This window comes from Triturus cristatus, chromosome 4_1 (genome assembly GCF_964204655.1).
Source record: "Triturus cristatus chromosome 4_1, aTriCri1.1, whole genome shotgun sequence".
Lineage (NCBI taxonomy): Eukaryota > Metazoa > Chordata > Amphibia > Caudata > Salamandridae > Triturus > Triturus cristatus.
The window spans coordinates 1,018,068,557-1,018,088,041 of NC_140585.1; the positions used below are offsets into that span (position 1 = coordinate 1,018,068,557).

General features: G+C 47.8%; 1 protein-coding gene across 1 annotated transcript in view; it reads right to left on the bottom strand.

The window, feature by feature from the left end:
• Positions 1-19,485, bottom strand: part of RELN (reelin) — a 1,440,257-nt gene that overhangs the window by 801,075 nt on the left and 619,697 nt on the right. Inside the window, exon 9 of the mRNA XM_085653954.1 lies at positions 1,005-1,101. Coding sequence (XP_085510080.1) covers positions 1,005-1,101 — 97 coding nt within the window. The remainder of the gene's footprint in view (positions 1-1,004; positions 1,102-19,485) is intronic.

The following is a 19,485-nucleotide window of genomic DNA, read 5'->3' on the forward strand; positions in this document are numbered from 1 at the left end:
ATTTAGATCAGATCTTTTTTGTCTTGTTCAGACTGTTTAGAATGTTTATACTTTATTCTGCTCCCAGAACTGGACAACTGGACGTCCTTGCGCCGTTTCTTTGTGGATACCCCATTCCCATACTGCTTCATCCAATCGCTGCGTGATTACCTGAGCAGCTGATGAGAAAGATAAGCTCACCTGTGAAGAAGGACACTGTCCGCTATTGGGGCTGTCCAATAGTCCACCTATTCGGTGTGATCTGCGCTACAGGTGTTTTTTTAATCCCCTAGGGAACCATTGCTACTTGTTTACATGTTTAACCAGGGTTCCTGGTTAGTTTAAAAGTTAGCCCCAGCTGTAAGAGCTTACATTTTGCCTTCTGATCTATATATTGCTCATCATAAACCCAGTAAATTAAATTGAAAAATAGGAAATCGTTATTTTATTGGTTGTATATGACAGTTCACATAGCTCAGTGTCACAAAAGCTGACAGCAGGCGAGACCTAAATAAAGAAGATGTGTGCGTTTCTTCCTCGCCTTATTTTGCTGTACAGATCCTATCCCACATGGTCTTTTCTACCGCTTCATTTTAAGTATGGAACCACACGCTTGGCTCTCTTTTGTCTTTTCATCACCACCACCTCTTCATTCCCTGGAGCCTTTCTGGGTGGAGCCCACCAGTGCATACGGCCTGTCTCTGCTCGAGGCCACTTAAGAATGGTATGAGGTTTCTTAGTGCCCCTCTGTGATAGTCCAAACTGCACGTCTGCTAGTGATGGAGGAGAGCCAGGTCGAGGGTGGATTGTTCTTTTTTCATGGTCTTACTTACTGGAGGTTGCACAGAGTATTGTTTCAGCCTTAAATAGTAACTCGTTTGTAAACATACTCATTTAATCTCGGCTGTAGTGACAAAAAACAATATATTAAGCAGTTAAATCCTGCTGTGCTTCACATTACAAAATTCTCTGGCATAAATGAAATGAGATAGAAAGCCATGAAATATCATAAAAATCCCACCAACCGAATTTTTTCCAGCTGGATCCAATCGTCTGTGCTGTTCTTGGAGTAGGACACAATAATGCTGGGGTCTGAGTAGCTGAAGCGGCAGGTGCCTGACCCTGGGGGAGGAAGGTGTGAAATGGATTAGAACGGATTGGACATGTAAATTACCTCCAATGGCCATAGACTCTGGCTGACCCAGGGCCTCGGTCATCACTCGTGCATCAAACACCCATAATCGATAATGAAATTTCAAGCGATTCTGGAAACATGAAATCATACATGCTTATGAAGGACGGTTGGAGGGGGAATAAATCACTGAGTGCAAAGCAATCTGCTGCAGATTTCCCCCGGGGGAACAGAATACATTACTTAAACCCTTGCACCATAAACACATATACTGTTGACACATAATCTGAATATTTTACCACGGAGTAATCCATCTATTTTATTTGCGCAGATGTGTCCTATTGCTAGATTTCTGATGCCAAATGTATAGGGATTTTTTACAACATGAAAAAGAGAAAAATATACAGCGTTGTGTAAATGCAAAAAAAAAATCCATCTTGCATTCTAGAGGTGAACAGCAGCACAGTTGAGGATACCAAGCAGTGCCAAAGCATTTTAATGAGGATGCAAAAGTCTGCTCCCGCTAGGACTGATTGCTACTGAAAGCAAAATGTTTACAGGAGTTACAATCATTTATATTTGGGCGGAAGTAGGGCGTTAACACCACTAGGAGGAGAAAATTGCGTCTATATTCTAAAATACAACAAAAAAGGCCAACAAAGACGGATGCATCTTTGATTTGTCAAAGGACTGCTTCTAATGCATTTCACAAATAACCTCCTAGAGGGTGTAATTATGTCATAGAGGTAACTTTTATACTAATGGTTGCTTGGCTTTCTTAAATGGCAACTGCTGCATCACCTAAAATGGCCACTCCTTCGTCTGTTTTGAGGGCTGAGCCGGAGGTGATGCTCTGAGCAGCGCCATCAGTCGACGGGTGGCGCTTGCTGCCTCGGACCTCGCTATTGTTCTATCCCGCTGACCCTCAACTTGCCTTTGTCCTCTATGTCCCCTTCCCATACGTCTCTGGGACATTTTATCCCCTTCCCAAGTCCCATCCTGTGTGCCATCTCTCCCTTCCATCACACCGCTCACCCCTTTAAGGTATTTGTTTTAGAACTTCATGGGCAGTCTTGTCCCACGTCCTCCTGCTCACTGCCACATATAGGGACAAAAATCAACATCTCCTGCCTCTCTGTCGGGGCATATTATCAAGAACGGTGTTAAAATGATCACCGCTTTAGCAGCAGGAAACTGCCACCAAAGCGGCGATAATGGGATTGATAATATGCCCTTGAGAATTCCCATAGAAGCCCATGTTCACACCAGAACCTGGGCTTCTATTGGAATTCACAAGGGCATATTATCAAGCCCATTATCGCCGCTTTGGCGGCAGTTTCCTGCTGCTAAAGCGGTGATCATTTTAACGCCGTTCTTGATAATATGCCCCTGTCATTCCCTGCTCCACTGCCTCTCCCTACAGGCTAAGCAAACAGCCCCTGGGACACTGATCTCCCCCACCTCGCCAAATTCTCCCGACACATGTTCAGACGCTTCAGAGGATCCTCAGGTTACTTCCTAATGCCCAAGTCCACCCTATTCATATACGAAACTAATATCCCTCCCATCTTCAATTCCCCCTGTGTCTTAGACCTTCCCTGTTTACAGAATAAAATCCTCCACGTTATTCCCTGGTTGTCCATGCGTTCTACCTTAGTAATCAGCATCCTTCTCTAAATATCCTTCCTCTATCCCACACCCTTCTTCTCTAACCTCTGCTCCTGCACAGTGCTCTAAACTAGCCTATCGGTCACAAGTAAACACTTATTCAATTATTGAAATAAACAACTGAAGACCATCTGGCCGCCTATCAGGAGCTGGGCTTAGGACGAGAGGAGGGCTCTTCCATGGCAGCGCCTCACTCAGGCTGCTACTTTCCACCCTAGAGCTGCTGCCCAAGAGACTAGCCGTGTCCCTGGAGCGCCAACATCACCGGGACAGGCTGCACACTGTGTTATCCAATGTGCAAAGTTCCAGTATCGCATGGAAATGAGAAAAACAGATGCACTGTTTTAGCATGGTTCACTGAACAGTATCTGCGAGCATATGGCCAAAGAGGCAATGCAAGGGACCTTGGGCCTTCAAAGAGGCAATGCAAGGGACCTTGGGCCTTCAAAGAGGCAATGCAAGGGACCTTGGGCCTTCAAAGAGGCAATGCAAGGGACCTTGGGCCTTCAAAGAGGCAATGCAAGGGACCTTGGGCCTTCAAAGAGGCAATGCAAGGGACCTTGGGCCTTCAAAGAGCCAATGCAAGGGACCATGGGCCTTCAAAGAGGCAATGCAAGGGACCTTGGGCCTTCAAAGAGGCAATGCAAGGGACCTTGGGCGTTCAAAGAGCCAATGCAAGGGACCATGGGCCTTCAAAGAGGCAATGCAAGGGACCGTGGGCCTTTAAAGAGGCAATGCAAAGGACCTTGGGCCTTCAAAGAGGCAATGCAAGGGACCTTGGGCCTTCAAGGAGGCAATGCAAGGGTCCTTGGGCCTTCAAAGAGGCAATGCAAGGGACCTTGGGCCTTCAAAGAGCCAATGCAAGGGACCATGGGCCTTCAAAGAGGCAATGCAAATAACCTTGGGCCTTCAAAGAGGCAATGCAAATAACCTTGGGCCTTCAAAGAGGCAATGCAAGGGACCTTGGGCCTTCAAAGAGGCAATGCAAGGGACCTTGGGCCTTCAAAGAGGCAATGCAAGGGACCTTGGGCCTTCAAAGAGCCAATGCAAGGGACTATGGGCCTTTAAAGAGGCAATGCAAGGGACCTTGGGCCTTCAAAGAGGCAATGCAAGGGACCTTGCGCCTTTAAAAAGGCAATGCAAGGGACCTTGGGCCTTCAAAGAGGCAATGCAAGGGACCCTGGGCCTTTAAAGAGGCAATGCAAGGGACCAAGGGCCTTCAAAGAGCCAATGCAAGGGACCTTGGGCCTTCAAAGAGGCAATGCAAGGGACCTTGGGCCTTTGCCATGGAGTGATATGAACTCTGGTCATTCATCTCCACAGCAGCATAGCAATGGGGCCTCCTCTGAGCCAGCGTGGCTGAGTACAGACACTGCAGCCGGCTTTCGGAATGTGTTAGGAAGGGTCTCTTTTTAGGTTAATTCTACGAAAATCTGTGTATTGAGGTAAGGGTGTGGATGATCAATTTCTGATGTTTCATTAAAGAAATATCAATTATGGATGAATGCAGTTTCGTTTGAAAAATTAGTGTCATCCTCGCTCTTACTTTGATACGGGACATTAACTAAATTCTGATAAATGTAGACACATGCAACTACTGATGACTTACTGCTTACTTTAAAATAAATCTGGTACGCTCCCATTAAAACTACTAACGTTTTGCATGGAACTGTTACAAAAGTCCCTATGTAAAGATTACATTTTTTGTGAAGTACTGAGTTGCATAAAACAGGCTCAGTGTGCCATGCGTACACAAATGCACACCACAGCATGATGCAGAGCAGCAGACACACTCGAGCGAACATGTGAAACATAATGTAATTCCTTTGCCAGTGCTTCACTACTCTAAAACCAATAGAGTAGTTGGCCATGGAGCACGGAAGGGTCATTAAAACAAACAGGGCCGGCTTTAGGGTAGTGCGACCGGTGCAGCCACACTGGGTGCTGACCTCTGGAGGGGGCGCTGACCTCAGGGAGGGTACTGTGCTTAGCAACACTTTATATGTAAGTGGAGATATGAGGGGGACTTTTGCCCACACACAAGGCACCCCACAAAACCGGCCCAGCCTATCTCAACAGCCGACTCTCCTTCTACGTACCCAACAGAAAACTCCGCTCCGCTGACCACGCCCTGGCCACGGTCCCATGCATCCGGAGAACTACTTCCGGAGGCAGATCCTTCTCCCACCGTGCCGCCAAGACCTGGAACACCCTCCCCCTCCACCTACGCCAAACCAAAGACCTGCTGACCTTCAGGAGACCACTCAAGACCTGGCTCTTCGACCACTAACAGGCCCCCCCCCCCCCCCAGCGCCTTGAAACCCGCCCGGGTCTGTAGTGCGCTTTACAAGTTACTTGATTGATTGATTGATTGATTGATTGATTGATTGATAGTAAGAGAATCCGAGGAGAAGCGGTCATGGGATGTGGGGGCGCCAAAAATGAGTGTCACACAGGGCGCCACCAGCGCTAAAGCCGGCCCTGATAACGAATGTAACAAAAATGACCAGAGAACCAAATGGCTCCAATCTTGGGCTCTGAACAGAGTAGTATTAGCACCACACTGCACAACAGAGTCCAAATGTTATATGTTGTGGCAGTCAGTCGTGAAACAAATTAATGTCTCCTGGCATGGAAAGTTATTCGAGGATGTTTATGTTCACACAAGTGAGTGAAATATTTGTGAGAAACAACACTTGTGAGTATAAAGATTCTCTGCTCACGGATTTTCTTCAGAATCACATAAAGTTAGCACTGATAGTAAAATGGATACCATGCGGCTGCCCGCGGCCCTCGCAGGGGGCCACCTTAAAAGGGAGGCCCTTTAGTGCCATTTGGGCACTAACCCACCCCCTCTAATGCCGTGACTCAGGGAGGAGTCCCCCTTGCCCTAGGCGCGCTAGGCGCGTCACTTCCGGCGAGGAGTTGGGGAGGGTATTTATGCCTCCCCCGGCCATCCTGGCGTCCTCTGTTGCGCAGGGCACGCCGTCTGCGGGTTGTGCTGTTGGTCTGCTGGACACGTCGTGCGGCTGTCGGGTCGGGAAAGCAGGGTGAGTGTAGTCACCCATACCCCCATCCCACCTTGCAGGCAATGCCCCGTGTGGGACCCCGTCCAAGTTTCAATGTCTCTGGCCCGGCCCCCGCATGGAGGTCCGCTGATGTCGGTACCTGCGGGAGGGTTGTGGTGAGTAGTTGGGACGGTGGGCGGGGTAAGGGGGATAAATGCTTCCTGACTTCACGCCGCGCAGGCCACAAAGCACAGTAGTACGAGAGGAGCATTACTCTCCATAGCATGGCCCTTTCCGGGTTCAGCCCCCTGATGGTTCTTGGCCCGAGCATCAGGGGAAGAACCTCCACTGGGGGTCGGCCCCAGGAGCCGTCACGGTTTTTCCCCGGTGGTGTGGCTCGCGGTTCCCCACAATGAACGCTAGGGGGTCGTCCGTCGGTGCGCCGGCACCCCCCACCCCTTGCTCCCTCCACCTCCCGGGGAATCCACAGGCTTACTCCATAGCTCTTGCCCGCGCCGCTCTAGGCCTGTTTCGGGGCCCTGCCTGAGACCCCTGTGGGTCTCTTTGACAGCAAGTTGCAGTGGGGGGGCTCCACGCACCTCCACCCTCCCTATCTCCCCGCTTACACCATCGCCAGCCCGGGGGAACTGTCGACCTTTCAAGGGGCACCATGCCCTAGTTATACTGTAGGAGTGGAACACCACCGCACGCAACATGTCACGTGAGACGCTGGTGCACGTGTCCGTATCCCTCAGGGGTAGGGACCATAGGAATGGCGGGGGGAGGTCAGCCGCCGTGAGCTCTAGGGGCACAGTCGGCTTAGCGCACGGTGCGTATACAGCGGCACTTGCACTGCGCCATGCCGAGGTTGCGGGTTCTGGCCTCACCTCAGGGCAGCTGAGTGGGTCTGCCTTTATCGACTTCCACTCCATCGAAGAGCGTGTCCATGCCAAGGTGTTACTCTGGCGGCTCCTTGAGCTGCAGCACCATTCCCACCGTATCTTCATAGGAGGGGAGGGCAGGCCCAAGTCATTGGTCGGCTGGGCTACATTGTGAGGAGTACATGTTGCCCGGCCGGCCTCCGGGATACACGGGCGGAGGGCTTGCTCTGCATGTCGCGTGTGTGTAGGGGGTCATGTTTCTTTCTTTACCAACACGCTAGGGGCGGTGGTCTGCTGCACCTACCAGGGGTGCGTCAAGTGGCATGTGCTCTAGGATGGTGCGGATTTTGGGAACTGCAGGCATGTATCGCCAGCGCGCAGCGGCTGCGGATAAGCTTGTCCCTCCAGACAGGGGTGCCAGCGCCACAGGGGGACACCGCGCATGCAGCTGCTTCAGGGACTTTCTCGCGAGGGATATTCCATGCAATGCTGGCAGGTCAAGTTTGAGGTGGATTCAGAGGTGAAAGGTGCCACCATCCCATGTCGCCTACGTTTGGTTCGATCCTCGCGGCATTTGTACAGCCGGTGCATATCGTGAAGCTGTATGCACAGGGCCAAGGTTTCCCTGGTGACTAGGGTGTTTTGGCTGCTGTTGGTGGGTTCCTAGACACTTGTGAGACGTGTGAATGAGGCATTGTGGCTTAGGGGCGAAGGTCTACACACCAACCCTTGGGTAGGGTGTTCAATTCCTGCGGTCATAGGGTTCCACGCGCTCAGCCATAATGGCAGGTTTCATTGCAGTGTCAATTAGGACTACGTTATTGATCCTGAATGTGATACTGCTGTTGGCTTTCAAAGAATTGGGGCTTGTTATTAGTTGGCATCTAAATGTTATCAAAATGGGATTATGTTATATTGTTTCAGGCAGACGTGGTGCTAGGTTTCAAGCTTTACTGTCAATACAAGCAAGATAGTGCCTTTATGGGATTTTAGTATTTACACACGGAGGCTGTGAATACACAGCCAAGCATCTACTGGAATAGTATGTGCAAGAACATTAGATTATGCACATCTGTACATTCATACGCCATCATGCGTCGCTCAACGCTCACTTTATATTGTGCCTTTCTCTCTGGCTTGTAATGCATCACATGATGCTTTTCAGACTCAGCCGAAAAAGCATTTTCCATACATGTGTAGAACTGTAGATGTTTCTAAACTATGATGCTATTCCGGATGCCGCCACATTCTTTTTCATAGCAAAGTGTATAAAGGGGGATATACGCACAACGCAGGCAATCAGTAAGAGATCACCAAATAATCATGTCCCCTTGCGCCTTATGTGCTCCGAGGGGGATCAGCACTAGATTGTTTTGCAACCTATGAATTTCAAAGTTTTCCGAACATGGCCTCCCTGCACCTGGGACTCGCGTGGTGTGTGGCTTCATGTTGTAGGGATGTTCGTGGGCCCCAGTGAGGTGAAATAAGTGCCTGGTGTGTCGGGCAGGTATTTTAAAGGAAGGGGGTGGGGAGATCATTCACCACTGCTGGAACAATTTCAAATGCGGTTTTGCTGTCTCACTGTCTGGGTCAGTATATGTGGCCAGGAGGTGTAAAGGGGGGAATTCATGTCCCACGGTGGTGTACAAGCACCGTTTTTCTCCACCTGCAGAAGCAGGGGGCAGAAGACTCTCCCGAGTGGCGGGAGCAGTTCAAATTTGTCGAGTAAGGGAGAAGGTTAAACTATGTCCCATTGTTTATTACATGCTGGACCATGTGGTGCACTTTGCCTTTAAAGCTGCTTTCAGGAGCCATTCCTTTTGCGGGACGATGCACATGCGGAAGGGTTATCAGAAGCATGAGGTATAGCTCAGAGGCATAGACTGCTGTATTGGGTCACAGGCTCCTCCAAGGCGAGGCTCAAATGCTGGCGGTGGCTGTCAAGTCATCGTTCTGTAGAGGTTGCATGATGGCAGATTATGCGACGCATTTAAAGAGCCTCATTGATGATCTTTATCAAAAAAGAGCCTTTGGGGTGCCAGATGTACTAGGCATCCTGGTTGTACTGCTTCGAAACGTTACTGTAAACTTGAGGAGAAATATGGGAATGGTGTGTGTTGACCATTCTTTGTCTATGCTGTTTCAGGAGAGGGGACGATGTGCTAATAGTTGATACAGCTTGTTTAAGTCTCATGGCATGGTGTTTTGTTAATGACTTATCTTTCGGATAGAAGGGATGGGGACGAGTTTCGGACTTCCCGGTGAGTGAGTTGGGCTTGTTGGGGCAGAGAGGTTCGTCACTTCCCCTGTTGCGGGTTGCATCAGGGCTGCATGGCCACTCAGGGCAGCGACAATTGTTTGTTTGCAAGGCGTGTCACTGGGAGTTTGAGGTCGCGGGGCTCTTGGGTTCAGTGTCGGCAGCTTGAATAGGGGGGAGCATTCGTGTACCCGGGGAGACAAATGTGTCTGAAGGTCACATGGTGTTCTGGCGGTGCCTTTTGAATTCAGCGCAATGCTTACCTCCCCCACCCCCCGCTGCGCCCCCCCCCAACAGACCCAACCATTTGATTGTCTCGCGCCAAAAGCATGCCACAGTTTATGGGGCCACTGGACAGAGAACAGCGAGCCCCAAGTTAGGCTGGATTAGGCACTGAATATTGTGGCCGAATTGCTGTTAAACTTCCGAAAGGCTGCAATAGGCTTTAGGTTCTGCCTAGAAAAGATCGGAGGTCTGCCTAGGGGAACCGTTGACCAGGACATTGGCAGGGCAGGTCACAGCAATTTCCCAGTCGCACCCTGGCACTGGTATCAAAGCAACTACCCCATTTATTATTACGATAATGGAAAGCCAGATTATCATTGCGCCATATGGGTCAACCTAAGAAACCATTAGCTGCAGCTTCCAAGGTAATGCTCCTATATGCTTTCATAATTTAGTGGCTCAGTGTGCCCTGACAGGCGCAGTTGGTACGTCTTAGACCTGCAGAGTGGATGCAAAGTCATCCGCATCTGGTGCCACGGGCCCCGTCCAAGTCAAGGGTTCAGATCCCTGAAGCAAGGGCAATAGCACCTTTTATTGACCAAGCCATGGAAGCCCCCCCCACCACCACCACCACGTCATTGGAGTCATTGGAGTCACAGCTTCCTGCTGTGTGGGGCTGGTTTGAACATTTTTGTCAGTTCTGGTCGTTGTCATTGGTCCAACCCTAGCTGTGCGCTCAGCCTTGTGGGAACAGGAAGTGACCTTTTTTTGTTTCATCGGTTGCATTGTGTGAGGTTCTTAACATATGAAGTTAACACAGTCATCTGAGGCTACGCAAACAGAGGGAGCGTTGATGTGTGGTCTTTTTAACGTCTGCACTAATGAAAGCTTCAGTTAAAACCATCGGATTTAACTTTTCATCGTGTTCCATCAATTTGGTTTCTATAATGTTGCAGCGATGTCCAGCAAATTGCTGCAGAAGAGCCAAGCATGTGCATGACCTCAGCCGCCTGCCATCTGCCGAAAATAACTACAAAGCAATAAACACGGGTTTACATTTCACTGGTAATGCAAAGTTTATTTTACCATATTAAAAACAAATGAAAACAAAAATGGCCTTCCTCCTCTGCCTGTCTCCATCTGCTGGAACTGTCGGTGCTCCACAGAGTGGACATCTGTAGCCTGTCTGCGAGTTTGTCTCACTCCGGGCTAGAAGCAGATGATTTTATTTTAGTGTAGTGGAATTCAGCTCCAGAGTAAACTCCGCTGGCTGTCCTCTCATTAGTCAGCAGGCAGAGGCTAAACAGGGGCTTCCTAAAATAGATGCAGATTTTCAACGCAGAATAGGCACCAGGCAGTGCGGTGGGCTAGTGGTGGTCTTTGTGATTTATAGCACGTGTCTTGCATGCTGGGGCAGGAGGTCCAAATTCAGGAGTAGAGATCTGGGCACTCAGACAGAGCCCTGTTCAGTGAAATGATATTCTAACGGCATTCCCCCTGGCTGTGTGTAGATAATTCTCCAATAATTTCAGCTGTAGGGTGGAATTAGGTTGCTCGTCATTAACACCATGCTATGTTATGCTATAGGGATTTCTAAAGCGCATAGCTGCCTCGAAATAGGGCTTCCCGTTGCTGGCCTGCTACCTCATGAGTACAACATAGAACAACACAGAAAGGACCAATTCTGCAAACAGCCAGGTCTTCAGCGGCTTTCTAAAACACAGATGATTTTGCGTCTTCAGCATCTGCACCGACAGATTGTTCCATAGACCGGGAGCAACCTCCCAGTATTACTCTTTTCTTGCGTGGAAAAGGAGCCGAATTTAAGTTGGTGGAGCAGAGGGCACTTGTAGGTATATTCGGCTGCACCAGGGAAGTAAAACTAGGTACTGCCTGCTTGTCCATAATCCGATGAGCTATGCACAAAGCTTTGAATTGAGTGCGTTTCTCAATCGGAAGCCAGTGAAGTTTGCAGAGCAGCTGGGCGACAGAGCAGAATTTTGGCAGATGGAAAAGAAGTCTAGCAGCCGTGTTCTGGACAATCTGCAGCCTGTTTGTTACAGATCTCTTGACACCTAGATAAAGAATGTTACAGTAGTCCAGTCGTGAGATGATTGAAAACTGTACAAATGTTTGCTGGACCTGGGGACGGAAAAAGCCAATAATTGATTTCAGGTTTCTGAGGGTACCAAAACAAGTACCTGCTAGTGCCTTGTCTTATGGCTGCTCAAAATAGAGTGTGTCATCGAGCAAGACACCCAGAGTCTTTGCAGCAGATTTTGGCTTGTGAGGGGACCCTCACATCTTTGGGCCACCAATGATTTCCCCAAACCTGAGCAGGCTTCCCTTGCGGAAGAATCTCTGTTGTATTAGCATTCAACTTCAAGAAATTAGAGTTCATTCACTCTGTAATGGCGGTCCTTCAGTTCTGAATGTTGACTCCGCCCTCCGTCAATTCCACTTACAAAGAGACGATAAGTTGGGTATCATTCACAAACGAAACCAGAGACATCCCAAAAGATTTTCACATATTCGCTAGCGGCCTGACGTAGCCGTTAAAGAGGTTGAGACTTAGGGCCATGCCTTGCGGTACCCTGTGCTCCAAAGCTATTTGAGAGGATGCAAAAGGAGGGAGATATCAATTCCCATCCTCATGCAGTCACCGTAGTAGCACTTAATGAGACAGTGTATCAAAGGCGGCACCTAAGTCCAAAAGAATAAGTGCAGTCAAGCTACCTTCGTTTGCAGCAAGACGCAGAGCCTCCCTTACCATAAGAAGAGCAGACTCCGAACTGTGGGAGGGTCTATACCCATTCTGTGAAGAGTCTAAAAATTGATTCTTCCTAAGAGGGCAGTCAGAAGATTGTTAAAATGTTTTTCAACTACCTTTGTCAGAAAGGGTACGGTAGGAGAGAAATTGGTCAGTGATTTTCTGGCTGGGCAGCGTCAACCGAGGTTTCTTCAAAAGTGAGAGAACTCTGGCGTGTTTCCACGACGTGGGCACCAACACCGAGGACGGAGAGAGTTTGGCTAATTTTAGAAAGGTGGATGCATAACAAGCTCCTGCAATTTAAGTATAAGCTTAGGTTTGATAGGGTCATCAGGAGAACCCGACTTATTTTGACTCATCGGGGAGATGCAGTGATGCTGTCCAGTGGAGCTAGCTCCTTCAATTTACTCCCCAGTAGCATATAGTTCATCCTTGATGCTGGGCCATCATGCTTAGAACTGCAAGGAGCAGCGACGTATATATAAATATCATTGACCTTTTTTACTCACTTGTCACAGTTCTCATTAGATGCCTCAACCAGTTGTGGGCGAGCTGCCAGTTTATTGAAGCTGGATGGATTTCTGCTGTTTTTAATTTTAGCGGCAAATAAATCAGTACGGGCAGTGGCCTGCTCTGGACATGATGTTGAGAAATGCAAAGAGACTCCTTAAAAGCTATCCTTTCATGCCTGTACTATGATCTCTGTGGCACACACCTGCCTCGCAATTCATTGGTAAATCAGACCATATGCAGATGGCTACTGCTTATAAAGAGTACACAGTACTACACTACCTAAGATGAAAGGAACAGATTGGGTCCTTTTTCTTTTTATAAATACACCTCTGTTGTTCTTACCAGGGTTTCAAGAATCTACCTGAGAATAATGGCAAGTGTTGCACTGTTCTTCATCCTGGTTTATAAGCCACAAGGGTGCTGTTGTGAGTTTATTTCAGGCACATGTCTGGTGTACTGTGGCCTCTGGTGAAGGAGCGCGCCCGTACAATTGTGCTTGAACACTATCATTCCAGGGTGGACAACCTCCTAAAAGGTTTGCTGCAGAACACTTAGAGACCACTCAGTAGACTTTGATGCAGCTCATAGGTTTGCTCAAACCTCAGCATGATCCCTGCCTAATCAGCATCAGTGGAAGACACTGGTGAATCTTCCTCACTGTGGACTCCACCCAAAAGACCACAGACTTCACTCCAGGAACCCCCCATCTCTAGACACAGCAGCTGACCACAACAGGATTGGGTCTGGCCAAAGTAGAAATAGAAACAAATATAGCAAAATCAAAACAAAGAATGAAGCAGTCTCATGACTTGCCCCAAATCCTTGAACTAAACTATTAGTAAACATCATGAAGTTTCCACTCTCTTTCAGTTTCCGGAAAACTATAAACATGTGGCTACTTAAAGAAAATCTGCTGAAGGATACTATGCATTCAATTCACTGTGCATGACATCTCATTTCTTCCATAGTCAATACTGCAACTGATATTTCCCTGTTCTACTATGACATTTACTTCTAAGCTACATGTACTGATCACTAGTAGTTGATCACATGCAGCAGCAGTGGTTGAATTAGCAAACCGTGCCACCTTTAAGGCACCTCCACTCCGCAACTAGTTGTAAAATACTCTAGCGTGACCTCCTCTGAATTCAGCTTTCAAAGTTTGTCAATTTTCATTTTGTAGTCGAATAATAAAAAAAAAATCTGCATGCCTATCATCAAACTAGATCTTTTCAATCTCAGCTGGCTCCACTCTTGTCTGACTCCGCCTTCAATAAAACTACCACTTGAGGAAACTTCTACTCAGTCTAAGTGGCTAAGATGGTGTTAGACCTGACATTTCTTGGCGTGGTTACCCCAGACATTTTGCCTCTACCCCCTCTATGTTTTGATGCTGTGATGGATTTCGTTTTACTAGCTTAGATGCTTTGGGCACTTTGCCACTGCTGATAGTGTCAAAGTGCAAGTGCTCCCTGCATAAAGTGTTGTGGTAATTGGTTGTCCATAATTGGTATGTTTGTCTTACTAGTAAAGTCCCTAGTAAAGTGCACTATATGTGTCAGGGCTGGTAATACAAATGCTACTAGTGGGCCTGCAGCACTAATTGTGCCACCCACATAAGTAGCCCTAAAAAACGATCTCAGGCCTGCCACTGCAGTGCCTGCGCGCAGTTTGTTAACTGCCTTGTTGTCCTGACAAGTGCACCCACTTGCCAGGCCTTACCCTTCCCTTTTTATGCACATCAGACACCCCTATAGTAGGCCCAAGGTACCCTCCTAGGCAGGGTGCAGTGTATGTGAAAGGTAGGACATGTACTGAGGTGTGTACCATGTCCTGACAGTTAAATACTGCCAAATTCATTTTTCACTGTTGCAAGGCCATCTTGCCCATAGGACAGAATGGGGAATGCTGGGTCCCATGTTTCCAGCATATCTTCCCATATGCATAAGATAGAGGGATGAAGTTTAGTGTGCCTGAATTCAGAATTAAATAACACATCTTTCTATGAAGATGGTTTTTAAATTTTGTGTTTAGAAACCACACTTTTAGAAGTGGCTGGTTTCTTGTCCTAACCATCCTGTGTGTCTCTGCCTGGTTGTGTATTGACTGTCCGGGTTTGGATGTGACAGGGTCTAGGGAGTGTCCTGACACCAGAGAGGAGGAGGTGAGACAGCACAGGCTGGCCTGCATTGGGTGTAGTGGGAGGAGTAGCCCCTTTAATGCGAAAAGGCCTGTGCTTCTGCCACAAAGGAATGGCTCCACCTCCTTCAGAGTGTCTGAGGCCCAGACACTCACTATCAAAGGAAGAAGGTGTGCACTGGCAGGAAGAAACCCAGAACTGGTTTGGACCGGGGTCAGAGCCCCCTGAACACAAAGACTTCAAAGGCATTTAGGGGTATAAATGTAAGAGCTGAAACCCCTGAACTCAAGACTGAACTCAAGCCTGAAGAAGGATTGAAACTACTTTGTGATCAAGAGGAGCCTCTGCCAAGGAAGAACAGTTGAAGAGACTGAAGAGAAGAACTGCCCTTTCTGTGTGTTCTGGGGCTGGCCTGTAGTTTGCTGATTTGACTAAGGAGAGGCAGAGGGACTTTGCAGTGTGCTGTGTCCCCCTGCTTGAAAGGACTTTGCTGTGTGCTGTGTCCTGAAGTAACTTGTCTCCAAGGGCCAGAGAGGAGCTGGCTCCCTGTTGTGGAAACTCAGGGACACAAAGGTTTCCAAGTGTGTCTCAGCGATGCTGTGTGCGTGTGCTTTTTGCAGCCTGAGACCTTCATGAGAATTGCCCCGTGACCGTGTGCCCCAGAGCAGTCTTGTGCTCTGCTTCGATCGACAGCGTGACCAGAAGTGCTGTGATCCTTATCGCTATCGGCCCGGACCGTTGTCCCAAGGGGAGTCGTGAGAAATCACCACCACTGATCCGAGCCTGCCTTTGCCAAGGAGAGACCTGTGAACCTTCACCATCGTGGGTCCGAGGTCCTTTGCCCCAGATCAACGGAGTCGCGCCAGGAGCCGATCAGCTGCGAGGCTGTCGCCTGGTAGCCCGACTCTCACTGCGAGGAGCAGCCGCCGCCAACCCGAAGCCGCACAGCGTGATGCCCAAGCCGCAAAGAGAGGAGAGAGAGACTGCACCCCCAGGTATCGCTCAACGAGCATGCGTGCGTCGCCAACTGGGGCGGAGTGCGTGCTACGAGAGACCGCTCTCTGCCTTTCCCATCTTTGCAGCACGAGCCTCCGCTCAAGTCAGTATCGCGGCCCGTACTCACCGAAGAGTGGCAGTACCGGGGTCGGATTGTGGAGCTGCACCTTGTTTCCTTCGTAACAGTATTAGGGGCATATTTTGGCAGTCGCTGACCGCGAGTCAGCCAAGGGTGGCATAGAGACCTTCACTAGCACCGCGATCGGTGCCGAACTGCATTATTACATGCTTCTACGATCCGCATTAGTACTTGCATTACGATCTGCATTGTTATTTGCTTTTACGATCCGCATTGGTACTTACATTACGAACTGCATTGTTACTTGCTTTTACGATCCGCATTAGTACTTGCATTATGAACTGCATTGTTACTTGCTTTTCCGATCCGCATTAGTACTTACATTACGAACTGCATTGTTACTTGCTTTTATGATCCGCATTAGTACTTGCATTATGAACTGCATTATTGCGTGCTTCTACGATTCCCATTAGTACTTGCATTACGAACTGCATTATTATGTGCTTCTACGATTCACATTAGTACTTGCATTAAGGACTGTCTTATTTCTACATTACGAACTGCATTACGAACTGCATAGCATTGCATTAGGACTGCATTAGACCATCGTGAACTGCTCATTAATATCGCAAGAACCTACAAGTGTTTGTTGGCCTAATAACTGGCCTAGTGAAATATTAGGAATACGCATATGCTGGATATTTTTATCGTTTGGTCTCATCGTATTTCTTCTTGATAAAGATACCGCTATTTTCCTAAATCAGTGTGGTGTCCATTTGCGGTGTTATCACTGTATTACTGGGAGTGTGGTTGCAAATACTTTACACATTGCCTTGGCGGCAGTAGCGGTCCGTGGAGGGAGTTCGGTGGGGCAGTGAGGCGGGGCGTGGGAGGGGCAGAGTGGGGAAATGTAAAAAACGGAATATGGCTGAACGGAGGTAAGTACACATTTAAATAAATAAAACGGATTTCGTTGCGCGCGCTGCATCGCATTTTCCGATGCAGCGCGCGCAAAGGAATTTGTTTTATTTATTTAAATGTGTACTTGCCTCCGTTCATCCATATTCCGGTGTTTACATTTCCACACTCTGCCACTCCCCTGCCCCGCCTCACTGCTCCACCGAACTCCCTCCACGGACCGCTACTGCTTGGCGGTAAACCTGGCTGCTCGTGCCAAGCTACCGGGGGATGACCAGGGGTTATCTAAGAGTGTGTCCCTCCTTTCCCTGACTAGAAGCAACGGTCCTTATTTGGACTAAGGTACCTGCCTCAGCCAACTAGAGACCCCTAGTTCTAACAGATAGGGGATATACATTACAACCAACCCTAAAACAGATAGGATTCCAGATGCAAGAATGTCTCTATTCTCACGCTATTCGTCAACATCTTACGGCTTAAGCAATGCAACAGTGCCACATACCATGTTAAGAGAATGTCTCCAAACCTCATGCCCATCATCCAGCACTGACAAAATACGTCAATCTACAACAAACTCCTTGCTCTGAATTGGGTGCTTCAGGACACTGTTAGGGGGTTGAAGTACTATTTAAATGCCACTCTGCGGTACAAATTACATGGCCCTTGTAAATTACCTAGAGCTGTCATCTTGATGTGGAATAAATAAAGAGCCTCCAATCTTGAAGCAGGAGGTTATGTGTTCCATACCAAACAAATGGCCTGTACACATTATATTTCGAGCAGGAAACTACACCCTAATGTTGTGTAAATATCTAGTGCTAGAAAAGCGTTACCAGATCTAGAGAAGAGAGGATTAGCACAAAATCCTGAGGATGATTATGTTAAGTAACTCAGCTAACAATTGGTCTACATGCACTCTGTCATAAATGTACCACTTTCACTAAATCCTTTAGAAATCAGGTGCCAAAAAAGTCATCTTTGTCATATGGAATGAATGAAGCACCTGGTGAAAAGTCAAGAGGCAGGAATTGTTACACCACATACCTGAAATCCTCCAACCCCTCTCCCCGAACAGCACCCTGCTTCTAGAAACTCATTCTCAAAACAACTGCAAAAAATGCGTAGCTTCCTTGTAAATAAATGTGTCTAGTAAACCACAAGCAAACGGTTTTGCGCTAAAATCTAGACAACGTGCCAATACACATATATACTCCCATCAAAAGAATATTGTGCTTCCCCAAAGCTGCCTAGTAATCCAGTTCAAAATGTAGAGTGTTCTGTATAATTTGTATTAACTAAAGAGCCTGGTATAGTCCTGAACCAAGCTGCTGATCATTCAAGGCTGAGAAATTCAAAGCTGTCTGAAAATATGACGAAAGACAAACACACGCATGCTGTAACCTACATTTCTATGAAATATGCCTGTAGAATTTACACAAAATGTTCCATGAACATTTTATTCCGTCTGTCCCTTTCAATAAAAGAAACAACACATTTTTCTACTAAACCACTACCAAAAACGGCCAAGTTAATTATAAGAAATCTTAATTATTATGAATCCTTGTATTCCTTGGCTCTCGCCCTGATAGCTAAAGCCGCCTTGTAAAGCATCCAGAAAGGGTGAAGCTTGTTTGGTCATATAATGTGTTTGTTTTTCAACTAATAATTGTTTAATCGAATTGATCATATATGCTGCAAATTTTATAACCAGTACTAAACAATGTACGGCAATGATTGCCAGCAGACGCATATGCTTCAATGTATATGTTTTCATTGTTTGACGAAACATCACGACAGCGGCTGCCTTTCAGAAAACTGTATATACCCAATGAAACAAACAAGCATTGGCATAGCCAATAGGTCTCGCTTTTGGGACCTTATAAGTGTTTAACTATGCAACAGTTGCATAACTAAATACTTATAAGGTCCCAAAAGCGAGACCTATTGGCTATGCCAATGCTTGTTTTTTGGTAGGCACGAAGAGCCACCCTCCCCCGTGTAATGCCAGCTGCTGCAACAGGGGGAGGGACGGACTCTGAGAAGAGAGAGCGGAGGAGGAAAGAGCAACAGAGAACCAGTCTGCCAAGTAGGTGCGAACGTTAAAGTGAAAGTAATCATTTTGCGGGCGCTTTGATGTGCGCAGTGGCCGCGCAGCTCACTGAGAACATCAAAGCGCCCGCGAAATGTACACGCAGGCTGCCAAATGGTGCGCGCACCCGGCACACATGCACTGTAGTTGGGGGCCTGAAAAGCACTCGTTTGCATGTCCAAATCCCCGTTTTCTATAGCTCTCACCAGAGCAGCGCTAAAGCGCTGGCTCAGGCGAGACCTAAAAAAGGGTGAAGCTTGTTTTATGGCTGGAGTACAAACAGGCTCAGCTAGGTAAGCCATGTCTGAGAATGGAGACAGAATCTCGCGATGTTAGGACTTGGATAAGGCAGATGTGCAAGGAGGCAATGATTCTTTCTTTTCTGTAATCTCAAACGCAACAGAGGCCAACAATTTCCTACTCGGCAAAAGCATCCCTAGGACAGCTGAGAACTGCAGACACTCTGAACTTTTAGTGCTGATGACTCAGCACATCTAAAGGATTGCCCAACCTTTTAAAAGTTCAATGGGCAAGTCCATCCTGGCCACATTGCTCGAAGCCATACAACTTTCTTGTCAAAATGCAATCTTTAACACACATCAGAATAAGGCATGCGGTGCAGAGCATCTGAAAAAGACATCTGCCTCAGGCACACCCCTCTGGTATGATGATGTCTGAATTTAGAAATGTTTGGGATTTTTACTAAGCATACAACAGAACCTTTTCTGGCTTGCCAATGAAACAGGGCCTGTGCATAAGAAAACGAAAACAGACGGACACTTATTTAAAGCCCTGTGCGCTGCTGAAACGTCACGTTTTGGGATGTTCCT